The following is a 19993-nucleotide window of genomic DNA, read 5'->3' as shown; positions in this document are numbered from 1 at the left end:
AAGGTTTTCAGTTTGGTTTATTTGTCTGTTTGTGAGCAGGATTACGGAAAAGCTACTGGCTTTATGAAATCTGGTGGAAGGGTTTAGCTTGAGCAAAATAAGGGAACTCATTAAAATTTGGAACAGGAGGAAGGGAATTCTAGAGTTTCGGGGCAGTGATAGAGAAAGCCCTGTCCACATAACACTCAGTCCTGAATCTCGGGACAGACAGATGTCTTTGGTCAGATGATGTCAGTTCTCTTACAGTGTGATACGGGGAGAGGAGCTCTATGATGTAGATGATGAAGACGGGGCGAGGCCGTTTAACACTTTCTAGACAAACATCAGAATCTTAAAATGTATTCTGTTGCTGACGGGCAGCCAGTGTAGGGAGGACTGTAGGAGGGTGTAGGATTTCATGGAATCTAGCGGTAAGGATTGCAGACTGCAACCAACTGAAACTTCCTCCATGCGCCAAGCGTGAACTCCTGGTTAGGATTCCTTTAGTGTTCATTGTTCAGGCGATTTTTACCAGGAGTCGAATTATCCACGGAGCTCTCGTCCTCTCCAAACCAAACAAACTAGGTGATTTAAACCAGTGAAAACACGGAATAAAGCAGTTTCACATTACAAATCAGTGTTTCTCTCGTACTTCTTGCTTGTCCCAGACGGGCAGCCAAACCTTTGTGCTCATCTCTTTTCTCTGGTAACTTAAGATGTGCAGGAGGTTTTTACCAGGAGCTGAATTATTTGCAGAGGTCTCTTCCTCTTCAAAACAAACTGACTTGCTGATTTAAACCAATAAAACACTGAATAAAGCAGTTTCACGGTAAAAAACATGCCAGCCAGTGTTTGGTTTATCCATTCTGAGCTACTAAATGTAAAAATATTGGGGTGCAAAATGGCGGACTCTAATGGAGATATAAACGGCTCATTCTAGGGTAACGAAAACACGATGATTCTTATTTTCTGGTGATTATACACTAAAGAAAACATACATATTATAATACATTTCCGCCAATATAAGAAGATTCAAGATTGCAAGATTCTACATTTGGCCTTGTCGGAGGTCTGTGCTCTCAGAGTGCCTGTACATGTTAATGTTTTTGAGAAACCCAGCAAACACTGAACAATTAAAGATTCTCCTTCCTTTTACTTCTTCTGTTTTAAAGGTGCAACTCTACAAATGACAGCTGACGATGAGTGCTGGAGAAAAGGTAGGAGGATCCGCGTTCATACCCTTCGGAGTACATTAGATGCTGCTCATTAAATGAACAGACCAGATGATTGATGTATGTTTTAAGACCTATTAGGTAAACTGACAGGTCATATTACAACAGTGAAGGGCAGGCCAATATTAATACAAGCTGGAAATGAGAGCTGAGAGTGAACCAGTGGTCCTGTGACCAAACATGTACTTTACTTTCACATTTTTTGCACTTTGTCATCGTTTAAATATGAAATAAGTCATCCTTTTTGCATTTGGCAGTTTTTTCCCTTTTCTACGGGGGTGTTTACCCTGCAAAATGCACTTAAATTTTCTTCCTTAAAAGCCAAAATTCAAGTGTGCAAACCTTTTCACATGGCATGCCAAAGTTCTACATTAGTTCTCAGTACTGACGTTTCAAAGTGGCACTTAAGTCATGCTCTGACGAACAGATAAGACATCAGCACAAATAAAAAAACAAAAATACAAAATTCCATCATTCAATATCTCAGCAGCAGCCCTCCTCCAAACTTTGCAATAGCTTGACATTTAGTGTTATCTGTTTGTAAGTAAAGACACTCCCGCTCCGTTCTAAAAGGTGGCCATTTCTGGAGCCAAACATCATCTGTGATCTTGAAGTATCTGGGACAACAAGCGTGGAGATAAGGATGACCCCACCTCCTCCTCCATCCCCTCTTATCCCTCCTTGTTCTTATCCGATTGTTGCATCTCAGCCTGTGTCTCATCTGCCTGCTCTCCACCTTCAGCACTTCACCCTATCCTGCTTTCATCTCCATCTTATCTTCAAAACACCCATCTACACATCTCTCATATTTTCTGACCTGTCCCCTCCTTTCTTTGCCTTTGCTGGTTTTTATCAAACTGATGTTGTCATTCAGTGAAGCTCTCCGTAAGACCTGTGTTTGCTGTGTGCTTTTCTTTCCAGCGTCTCTCCTCTCTGCAGGCCTGGACTGCCCCCGAGTGGTGGAACGCTGCCAAGACATAAACCCTGTTCCTGTCCAGAGGCCATAAGCCATGAGGCCCTTAATCTACTGTATGTGTGCCACTCTGGTTATCTGACACGCAGGAATGTAACAGTGCATTGAGACATTTTCAGAATATATGAAGATCTTATCAAAGCACCAGGAGAAGAAATAGAAGGGGGATGTATTTCTGTCCATGTGCAGCATGTCAAAGCATTATTTTTCAATACTTTGTCATAGAACTACAGATGTATTTTGCTATCCTACTGTATAAAATAATAATAATAATTACATATCTTTCTACATGCTACTGTTTTCTGTTTCGTCATATTCATAAGTTACTGTTTGATTCTCATTCTTTAGCCCACATCCTTGATATCAGATTTGATTCTGTGATCCATCCATCTATTATCTGCAACTGCTTATCCTGTTCAGGGGTGCTGAAGTCAACCCAAGGAACACTGGGTGAGAGACAAGGCGCAACCTGGACAGGTCGATAGTCCATCACAGGGCTGACACATAAGCTCTGTTTCCACCAGAAAGTGCGGTTCAGTTCAGTTCAGTACGCATTTTTTCTGTTTCCACTGTGAAAAGTTGTACCAACTGAACCGTTGTGTACCGTCCCCATGTTTGGTCCCCCCTCTGTTGGGGTACCTAGCACACAGATCTGGTACTAAAAGGTGGAGCTGTGAACACTGATTGGTCAATAGAGGATGGTCACTCTGCTCAGGACTGAGTTGTGGCTGGTTTTGTAACCACTGTTCATACTGTGGAGTGTTTAACTTACATTAGTAAATTCTAACTATAAAATGAAAGGATGTTTTGCTGCCTCTCACAGCAGCTGGAGTCTGAGAAAAATAATTCATTGGGTCGATTGCCACCAACTTTTAAGGTGGAACTTTTACTTGCAATGATACTAAACGCAAGAGTTGACAACATGAATCCATCATCACACCTTAAATTTCACTGTGACAACTTTGACCATCACTCTAGTTTTTATTGTCTCTCTTGGATGACAGACACTTTTAGTAATGAGCTGATCTTCAAGCGTTAAAAAATATATATCGATTTAGACCTGATTCTGTAAACTGCATACATGCTAATCCTCGCTTGGAGAAAAAAAGTGTGGCAGAGCGTCGTTCCTGCGGGCTACAGCAACACTAAACCCCTGAGTTTGCCTGAGAAGGACTAAATGCACAAATCTGCTATGTTTAAATATCCCATGGAGAGAGACTCTCACTGCAGCCTGTTCTATCAGTGCCACCAATATTTAAAAGTACTGTTTGTGGTGGAAACGCTAAGGTCTACGTACCATGTCTGAGGGGTTGTTTTTGGTTCCAAAGGTACCATACAAAAGTGTTTGGTGGAAATGGGGCTATAGGCTAAGTTCACATTACAAACAAAATATGGCAAAAATATGATTTTTTTTGCTCTTATGTGACACAGATATGATTTTGTCATAACAGTGTGGAAGCAGACTTTTTTTTCCCAATCAGATCTGGGTCACTTTCATATGTGGTCCTAAATCTGATACATACGCGATCACTGGCCATGTGAACGCTTTGAGAACAATCAAAATTCATGTGCCTTGTTCCCAAGATATCCATGTTTCGACGTCATACTTCACTGTGCAGGTGCAGATCACTTATACAGTGTTGGAGCAGTCCACTGAAACTACAGAAGGCTGCTGTGACCGTTCTGCTGCTGTGGTAAGCTGCTCCAGACGTCAGCCAAAAGAGCCCGCTTGCCAGACACTTTCTGGAGGGGACAGCATGGCTACATGCTGTGACAGCGCTGTCATGAAGAGCTGACAGAGTTACTGGACTGTAGCCACAGATACCCTCAAGTTTTGGAGGAATGTTTCTCCATAAAACCCTCCACACTGCAGCCCCCCACTCCTGACTCCTCTCTCACACCTCTCTCTCCACAGACCTACAGTGGAACCTGTTTATAGTGATCACATCTGTCCAGATGGTCAAACTGATCACTACGAGCGGTTTACACTGAACCAGCAATAGCTGTTAATAAAGCTGGTGGACAGAAAGCCTATTTCTACGACAGCCAGTTATCCTGAAAAGAACCATGGTTCTGAAGGGCCATTTCTCTGAAAATATGCAACACACTCTCCGAGACAGAAGCACACAGCTTGTTACTGTTATCCACAGTGATGTCAGACCTTCCTACTATGGTGATTATTCGGGAGATGAAGCTTTTAGCGCTATGTCATTCATTTTTTTGTCCAAATTAAATTTTAACTCAATTCAATTTTATTTATAAAGCCCAACATCACAGATCACAATTTGCCTCAGAGGGCTTTACAGCATACGACATCCCTCTGTCCTTGTCATCATCAGCCCCAAATCTCTCATCAAATCTACCCATAACCTCTCCAGCGATGGCTCCACTGTGCTCACCTCCTCCCATGTCCCTAATCTTGGTGTCATCTTTGATCAAACCCTCTCCTTTGACCAACACATCAAACACATCACCACCACAGCCTCCTCCCGTCTCAGAAACATGGCCCACCTCCGTCTATCCCTCTCCTTCTCAGCTGCAGAGATTCTTATTCATGCATTCATCACTTCCAGACTGGAGTACTGCAACAGTCTCCTCTACGGTACGTCATACAGAACTCTCAAGACACTACAACATATCCAGAACTCTGCTGCTCGTCTTCTAACACACTCCGCGACCACTTCACCTCCTTCAAAAGGTTATGAGGGATCATAACCTCCACTGGCTCCACATCCCCCTGCGTATCCACTTCAAACTCCTACTCATCACCTGTAAAGCCCTCCACAACCTGGCTCTCTCCTTCCTGTCTGAGCTCCTCCACCAGCCCAATCCTTCCCACACTCTCAGGTCTGCTGATGCCAACCTCCAGTCCACCCCCCCACCAGGACCAACCACCACACCTGAGGGGACAGGGCCTTCTCTATTGCTGCTCCCACCCTTTGAAGCTCACTCCCAGAGACATCAGAGACTCCCTTCACTCTCCATCTTCAAGAAATCTCACCTCTTCACAAAATAGAACCGGAGTCCAATTACATCATTCCTAGCTACAGTACTCAGGCGGCCGGGCCTGCTTTAGGCACTCTAATTTTTTCAAAGTAAACGCTTCTGACCCCACGGGTCACTCAGCTAAGAGCATCGAGCAGGCATCGAGAGGCAGGGGCTGGGACAGACAGTACCTCGCCTTGTGACGGACCATCAGCTCAATCCTGAGATCCAACTACGAGCTTGTTGACTGCAGCAACTTTAAGATACGCTATTGGAGCTGGAATTGCCACGGCTGCTGGCACCAGACTTGACCTCCAATTGATCCTCGTTGCAGGATTTAAAGTGTACTCATTCCAATTACAGGGCCTCAAAAGAGGCATCACTGCCTCCCCGAGTCGTGAGTGGGTGATTTGCACGCCTGCTGCCTTTCTCGGATGTGGTGGCCATTTCTCAAGCTTGCTCTCCAGAATCAAAACCTCATACCCTGTTACCCATGGTCACCATGGTAGGCACAGAGAGTACCACTGCCTACAGCGTCTAAAAACTGTTTTCTTCTCCCTCTCTGCATTGTTTCCCTTCTTTTGGATTATTTCATCTTTGTATTGTTTTTTTTTCTTCTTTGTTTTATTGTTGTTGTTCTTTGTAAAGCATCTTTGAGCATCCAGAAAACTGCTATATAAATATGATGTTATTAGAGAGATGCACAGCAAACAGTCATGACCATCGCTACAATAAAACTGCCTGTTCGCAAATGTGACATTTTTATTGTTGTTCCAATGCTTGTGTGTGACATTATTGGTCGCATGTGAGGAATATAAGAGCCGAGATCCATTCACCATTGAGTTAAATCAAGGCCCAAGATACCATCTGAGAATTCACATAAGTCTTATCTTGCATATATCATTGATTTCTTACCTGTTTGAGGGCCTCCTGTTTGGTCTTGCTGAGCTCCTCATATTTAAATTTCCACTGAGTGAGTTCAGCCTCCAGCCTCTCGATGCTCTTACTCAGTGCAAGCTTGTCTCTGGGGAAGCACAGAAACACAACACACATTTTTCAACACTCAAACATACAGCAACGTAAAATAAATGTATTTTTCACATTTTAAATCTCCACATTAAGAATCCCTGTGCAGCTCACAACAAAAACAAGGACTGTCTATCCCTGAAATCACGAGTGAAATGTCAGTCACACCATCGACAGCCTGCACTTATGATTGTGAAACATTACACTGCATGCGTGTTGGGCTCTGTCATTAAAAATCAATGCTGCACATTCACAAACACATGCACCTGTAACCAGCTATACATGGAAAGAGTTTTTGTATTTCCCAGCCAGAGGAAGAGGTTAGCAGTTAGCAGTGATTGTGGTCAATGACCCATCCATCACCTCTTTTACCACAGCTACCGCACATTTGTCAAGTCCCACATTTCACCCATGACACTCATACTTCAGTGCTCTGCCGGCATCTTGTGGCTGTAAATGAAAACATCTCACACAGAAAATAAAAAGTGGAGGATGCACTGTTTGCCTTCAGCTGCTGCACTCCTGACACGGCTGTCAGCAGAGGTGGTCATCACACTGACTGGGTGCAGAATAAGCAGAATGGTCTGCTGTGGTTATAGGTCAGACTGGTCTTTACAGGTTGGCAGGTGTGCCAAAACCTCTTAACAAGGCCATAAAGGAGACAAAACTATGGGTGCAAAACCATACAGTATATACTGAACATCTGTGAGCAGAAAATGAAATAGTTTGGAAGAAGGTTTTTTAGTCATATGTGAGTCTAATCTTTGAGCATAGGTCACCAATATCTTTTGAACAGTAGTGAAAGTAGAACTCAGATCTTAAAAACACTCCATTGCAAGTCCTGTATTTTTGTTTAAAGGTGTACTTAAGCAATATAGTGTTGCACTTTTATTAAATTTGTGCACTCAGAAGGGACGGACTTCAAGAGTAATGTTAAAAATTGACATGTATTTACATATATTATATCGTGTTCATCAAGTTGGACAAACTGGATTTTTTCCTGCTGCAACATTTACAACTGTTATCATGTCACACTTCACACTACAACCTCAACAGTTTGTAATGTTCTGTCTCTTACTCTCTTTCTTTCAGCAGGACTTTCTGGGACTCGTCCAGACGAAGCTGCAGGGCGTTGAGTTTGCTGTTATCCTCCTCCACCGTGCTAATGTCCTCCCACAGCTGCCTGTTGCGTTCCTGCCGGCTCAGACCGGAGGATGAGCGTGAGGTGGACGCGTTGACACTGCTTCGACTTTCCCAGGCCTCCTGAGAATCACCGTCCAGAGACCGGGAGCGCAGGGCCGACTCCAGCGCCTCCAATTCCTGACAGAGCAAGAGACGGAGACAGGGAGGAGAAAATGAGACCAGGGTATCAGTTTGTTACTTCACACTGGCGTATTACTGAAACTCAGATATCATTGTGATGTCACTACAACGGTATCCAACAGGGCGAGAAACATGAGCAGTCTAGATTTTGGTGAGGAAAATGTTATCAGGGAAAAAGCATCCAAGGTTTAATAAAGCAGGATTAAAGTTTAATCCAAACAGATACTACTGGGAAATAGTCACATATTGACAGATTAACTGGCTGTGTGTACACACTTAATGAGTACTAAAAAAATGAAAGAAATAGACGAAATTTTAATGTGGAAATAAGTCAGCGATTGACCCCGAACACATGGGAAAGAAATGTACATATCCACAGATATGGAACATGTAGCCACTTTTTAACAGCTCGTTTACAAGTGTGCAATAATTCAAATACTAAAATGTTGACGCCTGCGCTTCAGTTCCCACACACTAACCAATGTGTATGGGAACTGACAAAAAAGTAACGCTAAAAACGTATTGTTAGCCCCCCAAGAGTCAACCGGACATTTGTCGATCAGAAAGATCATTAGTCTGCAAGATTTCATTGCAGAAAAAAAAAAAAAAGTGAAAATCTATTAGGAGCTGCGCCTTGTCAAAATAAATCCAAACCTATATGACTGGACCATGTGGGAATTTAATTTGAAAGGACAGACGCAGGAAGTGTCCACGCTCAGCAGTCAGACAGGCTAGTTAATAACATGTCGGGCAGGAAATCCAAAGTGTGGGATCGTTTTGAGAAGGTGAAGGACGAACCCAAGGTGATATGTAACATGCTCGGGCATATATACTGTACATGTATAATTTTTTTAAGGTTGTGGTGTCATCCTGGAATCAAGTGCATTTGATCCATACACTGATCCATGCCTGAGTCCACTTGATAAGGTGGTCTTGAGTACAGCGTACTCCGGTAAGGTACGCATCAGGTGTGAATACTAACTGTATCTAAACACGGAAGTGGACTGCTATTTAACTCAACCACAAATAATTGCTTACCACTTACAAAACAGTCTCATTTTGATATTCATGCCTCTATATCAGACAGAAGCGCAACCTGCTGCAGACAGATCCAGATCCAGCTTTGCTGCTGTCATCGACCTGCAGTCGGAGCTCCAGCATGAAGTGGAGAGCTCTGCGCCTAACAGCTGCCACTTGCTGCTTCACCAGTGCCCTTAATGATGATTCCCAGGGCAGCAGTGTTCATCTGCGGTGCCCTTTTCTACACTGTAGCACAACAAAAATGTCACACAGTGTACTCAGGCAGGGAACGACATTACCAATGTCAAAACTGAGCAGCGGGGGAGTGAAGAAAAGGGCCAATTACATGATACGCACGATACAAATCAATTGTAGCTAACATGAAAACACCTTCAGTCGCAGACAAAGAGGACTCCAGATTTTATTTCAAGACCATGACTGCGAAAATACCACTAAACTAGCTGAGCAAAAACAGAGTGTTGAATAAAGATGGTTATGTTGATCTCAGTTCCTTAGTGTTTGGATTTGTTTGCTATTAAAATAAAATTCACCTCTGCAATGCCTTTTGATTATTTTATAGACATTTTTCGTGGTACACTGATACACACACACATACAGTATGTACATGTGGCAATAAAAGAGGTGAATGAAGAGGAATTCAATTCATTCATATTCTCTGTGAATGTTTTATGTGAATGTGGATCCATCAGATCAATGTGAGGAGTGGCTCTGGTTTCCATGTTCCACATTTTATTATAAGTGTGTCATGCAGTGTGGGACCCGCACTGGTCTGGTCTTGGTCTTGACTCAGTCCTGATACAATGTGGTCTTGGTCATGACTCAGCTCAGGTGGTCTTGGCTTCAACAGGGGCTGAAGTTCATCCACACTTCCTCATTTAATAGGCCGTGCTAGAGGCTTAATGACAGGGGACCACTCACAGGGCTGGTTGGTGAATTAGTGAACACACTAGTGAGCCAGGAACATGATAGCCAGTCATAATCGCTCTCTGAGCTAACATTCATCACTGCTTACAGAACATCAGCAGGGATAAAGACTTCCTTTCAGATTCATCAGCCTCATTCCAAACTACCCACATCTCCTGTATGGACTCATGTCAAACTCCCTGATTTTGGAGGGGGGGTGATCTTTTGCAACAATATTTCTCTCTTCTCTAAGTCCTCGCTGTTTTCCACTACGCCCTCTGTTCCTCCCGACAAGGCTGCAAATCAAACTGTTTTCATCCAGCAGACCATTTAAAGTTTCTGCCAATGCGCTTTCGCAGCAGAAGCCCGAAACTCTTGGGTGGGTTCTCCCGACCAAACATTTTCACATCTCATTTTATTTAATGGCCTTAACAGAAATTAAATTGGAAATGTAAAGCCTTCCCTCCTCTCCACATTGTAAATCTGTCCGCTTTGGCACTGCAGCAGTAAAAAAATCCAAATGTTTCCCCACCCTTCATCCTTCACAGCATCTGCCAGATGTAAAATGTGAGGTCTCTTGTCTCCCACAGGCTCCATAATGCTGCGTGGTTCTTCGAGATGATCATCATGCTGCCTTTAAGAGTCTCTCATAAATATCTAATCCTGTGACTGAGAGTTGTAAAGAACTCTACAGCTGAGAAGTACAACATGATGGACCCTACGAGAGAATTTTATTTAGTGGCAGTTGTTTGACATTAAAGCAGCACAGAGCTCCTGCAGTGATTATAACATACCACATGATCAGGGCCCTGGATATTAGACATATAAACCCCTTTCAACAGTCATGGGCTGGCTTAGCTTGGTTTGGTTTGGACCATCAGCACAGCACAGCAGGGATTTGCATTTCCATTACAGCAGGGCTACCTGCTTGAAGGTGCGTCTTTGACCGATGGTGACTTGTTTTGAGTGATGATGTTTAAAAGCAGCAGGCTGAATGTTCCCTGTTATTTTTATTGCATGTGTTTTCCCTAGGTAAAAGAAGTTTACCTGTTGGAGGTGAGCTGTTCGCAGAGGTGCAGTAAGAGCCTGTTGTCTGCAGCTCTTCATCAACATCTCACTGTGGCTGTTTGTGCTTTTACTCTTCCTCACTGTGATATTATTAGACTTGTCTTTATTGAAGAAAAGCCGCTAAAAAAGTTCTGCTAATTCAGTGATAAACACATTTAATTTCCTGTAGATTCTTTCCTCTGTTATTTTGTTCTGTAAAATCTTTTATTGTGAAGCAGCAAAATAAGAAAATGTTGAGTTTTCGAGCAGCAACTTCACACAACTTCTAATACTGCTGATAGAAACAATGAAACAGTAAATTAAAGCAAATAAAGTAAAAACAGGACGCAGGAGAGAAACTAAACTCCAAACCACAGAGATTCAGTCAGAAGCTACAGACGTACTGACAGCTGAACACACAGAGACTTTTAAAAACACCTTTCTCTCTGGTCTCCTTCAGACAGAGCTGAGTCGAATCATGCAACACACATGGCTTGTTTGAGGGAGAGAGGGGGAGTTGTCTGGGGCTGGCTGCAGTCAGCGACACGTCACTGCTACCCGCTTGAGGACGAGCAGTCCAGCTTTTTGACCTACTCCAAAAAAGGTCAAATTCTATCACTGTTTCGCTTGGCACGAAACATCTTAATGATAATGGCAATGCAACTCAGTGCACTTCTACGTCAAGTACTACATGGTTGGGAAGCAGAAGCACTGAGATGTTTCAGTAGATTTCATTACAAGCAGCACTGATGACATCTTTCTTCTTAAAATGAAGCCACGCTGTGGACTGATACTTCCTCACCCCCATGACTCATTGGAAGTTTCTAGCAGAGTTGACGCATGAGTTTGACGTCACTTTCTTGTGATGCAGAGCTGTCAGAAAAACATGCCAGCATCAATAAAAGGAATTGATAACCTTGGAGGAAAACGACTGCTATGGATTGGACAATTTGGACCTGGTTCTCGGCTGGTTCTGGTTTCCCACCCCTATTGAGAAAGTTGTATTGTTCTGTTCAATAAGGAAAATAGGTGGAGGAATATTTCCGTTCTTGATGGTGACATCAGTGCTTAAACACATCAGCAGCAGCTTGTTATCTTTTCTTTCTTTCTTTTTTTTAATACAAATACCTTCATATTCAGGATGGACGATAATATCAGCATGTCATGGGTATTGGCTGATATTTAAATTAGAAGAGTCAGTCAGAATCAGCCAACGTGCTTTTCTTATTTTACACAATTAATGAGTATTGCATACAATGAAAAGTATTGTATTTCATGTCTGCATCTGCTGCTGGGCCATCATGATAAGAGTATGCATGTATAATATGATGTTAATTTCACTACAGAAGAGACTTGATGATCACTAAAATTAGGTGGGAAAAAGTGGATATATTGATATAGGTATCGATTATCGGGCAAATAAGTTATTACATATCAGCATATCAGATATCGGCAAATATCCAATATCCTGCATCCCTACTTCATATAACATGTCAGGAAGGTATAAACGTATGAAAAAATAGATACCATCCACGCCTGGACCATATCTGAGAAATATCAGGGACTGAAAACACGACATCAGTGAAATTAAGAACTGCTGAGGCTGAACAAGAGGCTGAATGAACTCCAGAAACAGAAAAGTTCAGCTGTCTGTGAGCACCAGACCAAAACCACTCACAGCATCTACTGGGTAAAGAGGTCAAAGGTCAGTGACGAGGAGGATGTTCACATTTTATACCAAGAATATTTTAAATCGTTGCCAAGTCTTTCCTGACAGAGACTGATTGTTACGATCGGGCTGTTGGACACTGATAATTAAACATTTCAGCCACACAAATTCCTCCATTAACTGTCATCAAGTCACCGGAATATTTTCACACCCACTGAGGGTTTGGATTATTTTCAAATCTGTGGGTTAGGAATTTTCTGCTTGCTTTGGGACGATGATACATTCTCTGATAATGTCTGAAACGTGCACTGAGGTCAATCTACTAATCCTGTTTTCCTCAATTTCTGAGAAACTCACACACAACAAAGCATGTGATATCCTTTTAAATTTTTTTCTGTTTGACCATTTGCAGGTTTGTCAAACAGAAAACAGAGCTGTGGTGCTACTGCTGCCATTACTGGTAACCCCCAACAGAGGGACCCGGTGTGTAGCAGATGTCGGTGAGCCGAACTGTACTGTGCCACATGTGGAAGTACTCAGTGTGTGTGAGAACCAGAACAATGGGAGGGAGACAGGAAATGAGGCTCTGCTGTGAGTGAGTACCAGCTAGCCACATTATCATGGTTTACTTGGTGCGCTATAGCCTCAGTGTATATTTGTGTGTGTGTGTGTGTGTGTGTGTGTGTGTGTGTGTGTGTGTGCGTGCATGTGTGTTACCATGGAAACCCCGCCTGAGCCAGCTGAAGGTCAAGTCTGACAGGCTGTGACAGTGATGTTTATTCAGTGTTGCTTTAATGTGCTCATGCACATGTACGTGTGTGTGTGTGTGTGTGTGTGTGTGGTGAGACCGTTTAAACTGCTCAGAAACAGAGGGACCTGGCACTGTAACAGACACACAGTGGGAGCTCGGTAAGGTCCAGAATAACTAGAAAACACAGGAGGTCAAATGCCACTGTTAGTATGACTGTTACCACTGCTGCTACTATTGGGACCACTACAGAGTTCCCTCCATCCATTTTCATCCACTTATCCAGGCTGGGTCGCAGGGACAGCAGGCCAAGCAAAGCACCCCAGACGTCCTTCTCCCCAGCAACACTTTCCAGCTCCTCCTGGGGGACCCCGAGGCGTTCCCAGGCCAGATGGGATATGGGATACCCCTTTTGACGCAAAAGAGCAGTGGCTCTACTCCGAGCTCAAGGGTTTCTACAGATATCTGACACTTCAATTCAATGCTTTAATCAAATTTAAGTCTGATTTTTGGATAAATTATTCAAGCACTGTAGTTAAGTATAAAGATAATATGTGATCCCGTGCACATGTACAGGGGCATGCAAAAGTTTGGGCACCCCTGGTCAAAATTTCATTTACTGTGAATACTTAAAATAAGTAGAAGATGAACTGATCTCCAAAAGGCATGAAGTTAAAGATATCTTATATCTTAAGAAAAAATACTTTTAAATTTCCATCTTTTTCAGTTTCAAAATAACAGCTCAGAGTCTTTCAGTTCTTGTTTGGAGGATTTTCACCCGTTCTTCCTGAAAAAGGCTTCTAGCTCTGTGAGAGTCTTGGGTCGTCTTCATGCTCTGCTCTTTGAGCTCTATCCACAGATGTTTAATGATGTTTAGGTCGGGGGACTGTGAGGGCCATGGCAAACCCTTCAGCTTGCTCCTCTTGAGGTCGTCCGTTGTGGATTTGGAGGTGTGTTTAGGATCATTGCCCTGTTGTAGAAGAAGCTTTTGAAGTCAAACAGGATTTTGATTTACCTTTCTAACAATCCTACGAGCAGGTCTCTTGGAAAGTTTTCTTGGTCTTCCAGACCTCAACTTGACCTCCACAGTTCCTCTTAACTACCATTTCTTAATGACATTACGATCTGAGGAAACAGCTCCCTGAAAACACTTTGCTATCTTCTTGTAGTCTTCATCAGTTATTTTAGTTTTCAGAGTGCTAGGCAGCTGTTTAGAGGAGCCCATGGCTGCTGATTGTTGGAACAAGGTTTCAGGAGTCAGAGTATTTATAAAGCTTTGACATTTGCATCACCTGGCCTTTCCTAACGATGACTGTGAACAAGCCAGAGCCCTAACAAGCTCATTAAGGTCTGAGACCCTGGGAAAAGTTGTCTGAGAGCTCAAATGTCTTGGTGTGCCCAAACACTTGCATGGTGCCCCTTTAATTTTCTACCCTCTAAAATTGTACAGAACCAAAATAATACTCTAATCTCGCTTAAAGTGTTGAGAGCATGTTTCCTCTTTCAAGGTAGTATCTGAAGGATTATCAAACAAGACAAAATATAGACATATACAAATGAAATCCTGCTTAATCATCACCTATGGGCTTCTACTCATGTGTGGTGGTGACTCTGTTTGCAGAGCTCCTGCCCTTTAACTGTATTTCGATGTTTTTGTGAGCTCGGACCGCTTCTGGGTGGAGATTTCCCCAGCCAATGAGAGAGCGCAGGTGCCGTGCCCGAGCGTGCAGCAGCGCGAGCCTTGCCTGAATCTCTTCTGTGAAGCCTTCTTCCGTATCTCCGGGCTCCATACACCCGGGAGAAATGGTGGATACAGACGTACCCACGAAGAAAAGGAAATTAAATGTGAGTGAGGCAAAACACCAAGCCGATAAAGCACGGGCCAAAACTCATGTGAATATCGAGGTGGCTTTCACCCGCTTTCGAACATTGAAGGAGAGGCTCGGGATGTACAGCGACACCGAGTTGGCCTGCTTTCTGTTGGACAGGTAAATCCTAAGTACAGGCCGGTTAGCTTGTGCTAGTTTGCTAATTTATCAACTTTTCCATTACAACAACTGTAATTCCTACGTAGTTTGTTGTGGAGGCTAATTCCGACTATCAACCGATGCAAATAACTTTACGTTTAGCTAATATATGGCTGGATGTAGTGTGAGGATTGAGCTTTGAATCATTTTGTGTAACACCCAACTGCCGGGAGGGGTAGGGGCAGCGCACAGTTGAGCCTGATAGGAGGGGCCAAATTTGAATGTGTGTTTACAAACAGCAACTGGAAAATCCTCCAGACCCTACCTTTAACTTCATGCCTAATTAACTACTCGCGGTAAACCAATAGGAATATTAGACCAAATGTTTGTGGCAGTTAAGACCTCACAATGTCAAATTTAAGAATACTGAATTACTTTCAATGCCTAATATTCGTAAAATTGAAAGATATTTATTAAGGATCTGCAGACACCCTGTTAAAGAAATTATTTTCCAGAACATTTTCATTCACTAAAGGCCATCTCATTTTTGATAATACATGTTGAACAAGGGATCAGTGAAGGTTTTGCAGAACAAGACTGAAGATCAAGGTCGGATTTACTGAGAAAATGGCACCACTCAAATATGTATTGCTGTTAACATTGAGTTTGTGGTTTAAATCTTGGTGTGTGTTCAGCATCTGATTTACTAAGACTGTCCTTTAGCTCCTTCACTGACTCTGTTACTGAACATCCGGACACACTGCAAATGAAGGATGGCTCACAGGCTCAGTTCAGCAGTGGAAGATCACCAAGCTCCAGGCTCCAACTGGCAATGTGGCAAATGCCAGATGGGCTGGACCACCTAGTGGGCTGCAGAGCCACCACCAGCAATGTGGGAAGGAAAATTGTGGGGAATAAATTGATCTGCTGGCTGCGGCCTGCTTAATGTTGGAACAGCCCGTCTGATTAGGGGTTAGACTGTCCCAAAATTGTCAACAGGCCACCTGAAAGGACAGGCACAGAGGACTCGACCGTGGTCACATCCCCAACCCCTTCAAGTGGGTCTGTCCATGTAACGCAAGTGGTCAAGCAGGAAAAAATCAAATGAAATCAAGACAGAAAGAGCAGAAATACAAATGTAGTGATGGTGCTACCAGAGCTAGCCATGTAGCAGCAGCACTGCAGATGCTGTTGTATCATATGGCCTTAACTCAGCTCTTATTTGTGGTTGAGAGTGGTGTATTTTGTTAATATGCTGTTGGCTTTAAATAAGTACACCTGCACTGTTAATCCTGTTGCTGAGTTACAGGTGAATTTAATTCAAGTTATTGTGCTGTTGGCTTTAAGTGTTCCTGTACTGTAACTCCTGTTGAGATGCAGGTGTTGTCTGTCTGAGCTTTATGCCGTTGGCATTAACTGTTTGTATGTGCGCTGTAAATCTTGCAGAGGTTCAGGTGAGCCTGGAAGGGGGGTTCGACCCTGCCAGGCTCACAGTAGAAATAATAACGCTAACAGATCTTTATTATAAAATATTTACTTTGGCCATGCTCTAACTCTACCTGAGGAAAAACAGTTTATCTTACTCAAACTATTACTCATAAAATTATGATATTGTAAACTTCAGCATATGTGCAATTATGAATACATGAGGAGGCGATAAACACATTCATGGGAAACTTAAACAAATAATAAAAACAGGAAATATACACAAGCCAAATGCACATGAAAATGTCTTGATAAAAGAAAGATCTCTTTTTAAAAAGAAAAATCTGATCTGATAATCTGATCATCTGTTTGTTATACAAATCTATATTTGAAGCACATTTTGTTTCCCTACTACAACTACAAGACTCCAGCAAATCCCATCTGACAGCGTGACCTCAGTAAATCCAACAGAATACATAATCAACCTCTGTTAACTTGTCTCTCATTATTCCCATGATCCTCTACTGATTGCATATGCAATGAGGAGTGAGATGTACCTTGCAAACACTCACACAGACGATGTGCAAACTGAGAATCCAGGCTGCTGTGTGTAATAAATACAGCACCTGTGTTTGGAGCAGAATGCATCCTCTGCACCTGAAGAACAGGCACAAACTCTGCTGTTTATCTGACCCAAGAGTCCAAGAGAGCCCAAGAGCAACACAAGCAGTCCTGTGAGGCTGTTCTTCAGCACAGCAGTGCTTTGAGATAAATGCTAACGTCAGCATGCAGCAGCATGAACTCCTTCACTTGGGGCAGTAACTCTCTCCCAACCCAGAGGGGGCAATCCACTATTTTTCAGTAGAGAACCATGGCCTCAGATTTGGAGGTGCTGACTCTAATCCCGACTGCTTCACACTCAAACCGCCCCCGTGCATGCTGGAGGTCACGGTGTGATGAAGCCAACAGAACCACATCATCTGCAAAGAGCAGAGATGCAATTCTGAGGTCCCCAAACCGGACCCTTTCCTCAAGTGTGGCTGTGCCTTGTGATCCTGTCCATGAATACCTCAAACAGAATCGGTGACAAGGGACAGCCCTGGTGGAGGCCAACACCCACAGGAAACATGTTTGACTCTGAGGCGAGTATGGGGACACAGCTCTTACTTTGGTCATACAAGGGCCGGATGGGTTGTAGCAGCAACCCCAGTAAATGGTAAATGGACTGCACTTGTATAGCACTTTTCTAGTCTTCCAACCACTCAAAGCACTTTTTACGTTACATGTCACATTCACCCGTTCACACACTGTCACACACTGGTGGCCGAGGCTACCCTTGATGGTGCCACCTGCTACTCTAACCATTCACATGCACTCACACACTGATTGAACAGGAGCAGGAGTGATTTGGGGTTCAGTATCTTGCCCAAGGATACTTCGAAATGGGGCCTTGAAGAGCTGGGAATCTGCCAATCCTCTAATAAGCGGATGACCCGTTCTACCTCTGAGCCACAGTCCCTTGGTCCCGCAGTACCCCCCAGAAGGTTCCACAGGGTACGCTGTCAGAAGCTTTTTCCAAGTCCACAAACACATGAGGACTGGATGGGCAAACTCCCACGACCCCTCCAGCAGCCCTACAAGAGTCCACTGTTCCACGACCAGGACAGAATCCAAACTGCTCCTCCTGAGTTTCCGAGATTCGACAATCGGTTGCAGCTTCCTTTCCAGCGCTCTGGATAATTGAAGCACACCCCATGTTCTCCTTTTTTAAAAATATGAGCCACAACCCCAGTCTGCCACCCCACAGGAACCGTACCCAACCTCCACATGACACTAAAAAGTCATGCCACATTTTAACGCAACATTTTTTAATTAGCGCTAAACACAAAGTACAGCTGAAGCTGATTATTAGTTTACCAAGTATTTGTTAGTATAGGACAAATTAGGAGACTTTACGATTGATTCACTGGGCATCAGTAATATCTGTATCAAGTTTACAAAAAAAATAAAAAATCCATTCAATAGTTGTTGAGATACTTCCATCTGGACCAAAGCGGTGGACCAACCGACAGCCTCATATTCATAGAGTGACTCAGATACAACCTCACCCTTTGAACCCCTGACTGTATTTGCTGAGTCAGTTGTTCATTTAGTTTAAATCTGAATTGTGACTAACTGTTTGCACAACTAGAGATGCAGTTCACGGAAGTGACGCTCTCTTATGTCTTGTTCAGAAAGCTCATTTTGTTGTTTGTGATTCAGACAAAGAATCCAAATTGCAGACTGAAAATACAACTTGGAAAATCAGTTGTCAGAATTCTTTTTGTGCTGTCATGAGAAACTAGTGTAGAGCAGTAATTAACTCTCAGTTTATGGACAGTACCACCTCTTTGACAAGGCTGCATGCTATAATGCATGTTTGTGGCTGAGAGTTACAGAGTCTTTTTTTTTCAACTAAAAAGCATTTATTAGAGGGAACAGCAGTTTATTTCTGCCCTGAGCAGTGTCTGCTTCCAGTGAGCACCAATCAGACATTCAGGCAGCCTGTTCGTATCCTGAGAGGTAACACCCAGGGCTTCTGTCTGTGAACTTTATTGCTGTGAGAGCACAGAGACTGTAAAAGTGGGTCGGACAGAAGTGGGATTTTGAAAATAAAGTGAGGGGACATGTCCCTTTCATCCCCCGTGGTATCAGGTCCTTGCCGGTGGCAGTGACGCTTGAAAGCAATTATCAAAAATAAAATGTGATCTCAAATGATTTACACCTGAGCAGAGGGACGAACACCGCCAGCTGCTGAGAGGACACTACAGGACAGAAACTAATCTGGGAGTATAGTGACCTCTATCACAGGTCACATAACGATATGGCTGAATGTACTGCATGCTGCACATTTAACACTTCTGGACACATTTCAATCACATCTTTCATTTTTCAGGAACTTCTGCTGTTACTGATGCTCAGCGCCTGACCTCGTGTTTTCCAGGCAGTTAAAGACACGGTGTGTGTACGGCCCCTAAAGCGACCAGTGGAAAAAATTTGAACATTTATTTCAAAAATGTTGTTTTTTATCTCTCAAAATGGTTTTACAACCAACCCAGCTCACATTTGACCCAAGTTTGCGAGGAAATTAGGTTCGCCAGCTACCATTACTCATCACAGACTTTCAAACCTGATATCAAAATACTCCTAAGTGTTATAACTAGACAGAACACATTTCAAATATTTCTATCTGCACTGCGGCCCGCTCTACCCACTGAGCTACTGGGTGCCCCGAAGCAAACATTTTTATGTTACATTTTTGTTTCTCTGTCCCACTAAGGATTAACAAATAGCTGTGTACTACCCGACCTCTGTAGCCAGCCAACACTGGCCCCCTCTACTGCTGCAGCAGCAAGTGTGTACAGAAACTGTTTGCAGTGTCATGAGTGTTTACTAAATAAAAATTGGTACAACATTGAGCAACACTTTCCAGAATTCTGCTATTCAGGCTTTGGTTTGTTAAACACACAAACTGAGCAGAGACTTGTCAGACTGGATGCAGTCAGCTGTCACTGGATAGACAAATTAATGATACATAACTGAGGTGATACAGAGTGAACCCAAGACAACTGATACTTTCACACTTGTCTGTCCTATCAAATAAAGGCTTAAAATGCCCCAAAAAATATCTTAAAA

General features: G+C 43.1%; 1 protein-coding gene across 5 annotated transcripts in view; it reads right to left on the bottom strand.

Annotated features, from left to right (window-relative positions):
• ccdc102a (coiled-coil domain containing 102A) overlaps positions 1-19993 on the bottom strand; it is a 101021-nt gene that overhangs the window by 25041 nt on the left and 55987 nt on the right. For all 5 annotated transcript variants that reach the window (XM_033614084.2, XM_033614124.2, XM_078173514.1 and 2 more), the window contains exons 4-5: positions 7274-7515; positions 6085-6193 (exon numbers count right to left, since the gene is read on the bottom strand). In XM_033614084.2, the coding sequence (XP_033469975.1) occupies positions 6085-6193; positions 7274-7515 (351 nt within the window). The remainder of the gene's footprint in view (positions 1-6084; positions 6194-7273; positions 7516-19993) is intronic.

This window comes from Epinephelus lanceolatus, chromosome 2 (assembly GCF_041903045.1).
Source record: "Epinephelus lanceolatus isolate andai-2023 chromosome 2, ASM4190304v1, whole genome shotgun sequence".
NCBI classification, from domain to species: domain Eukaryota; kingdom Metazoa; phylum Chordata; class Actinopteri; order Perciformes; family Serranidae; genus Epinephelus; species Epinephelus lanceolatus.
The sequence above is the reverse complement of the archived record's forward strand: the minus strand, read 5'-3'. Positions and strand labels throughout refer to the sequence as shown.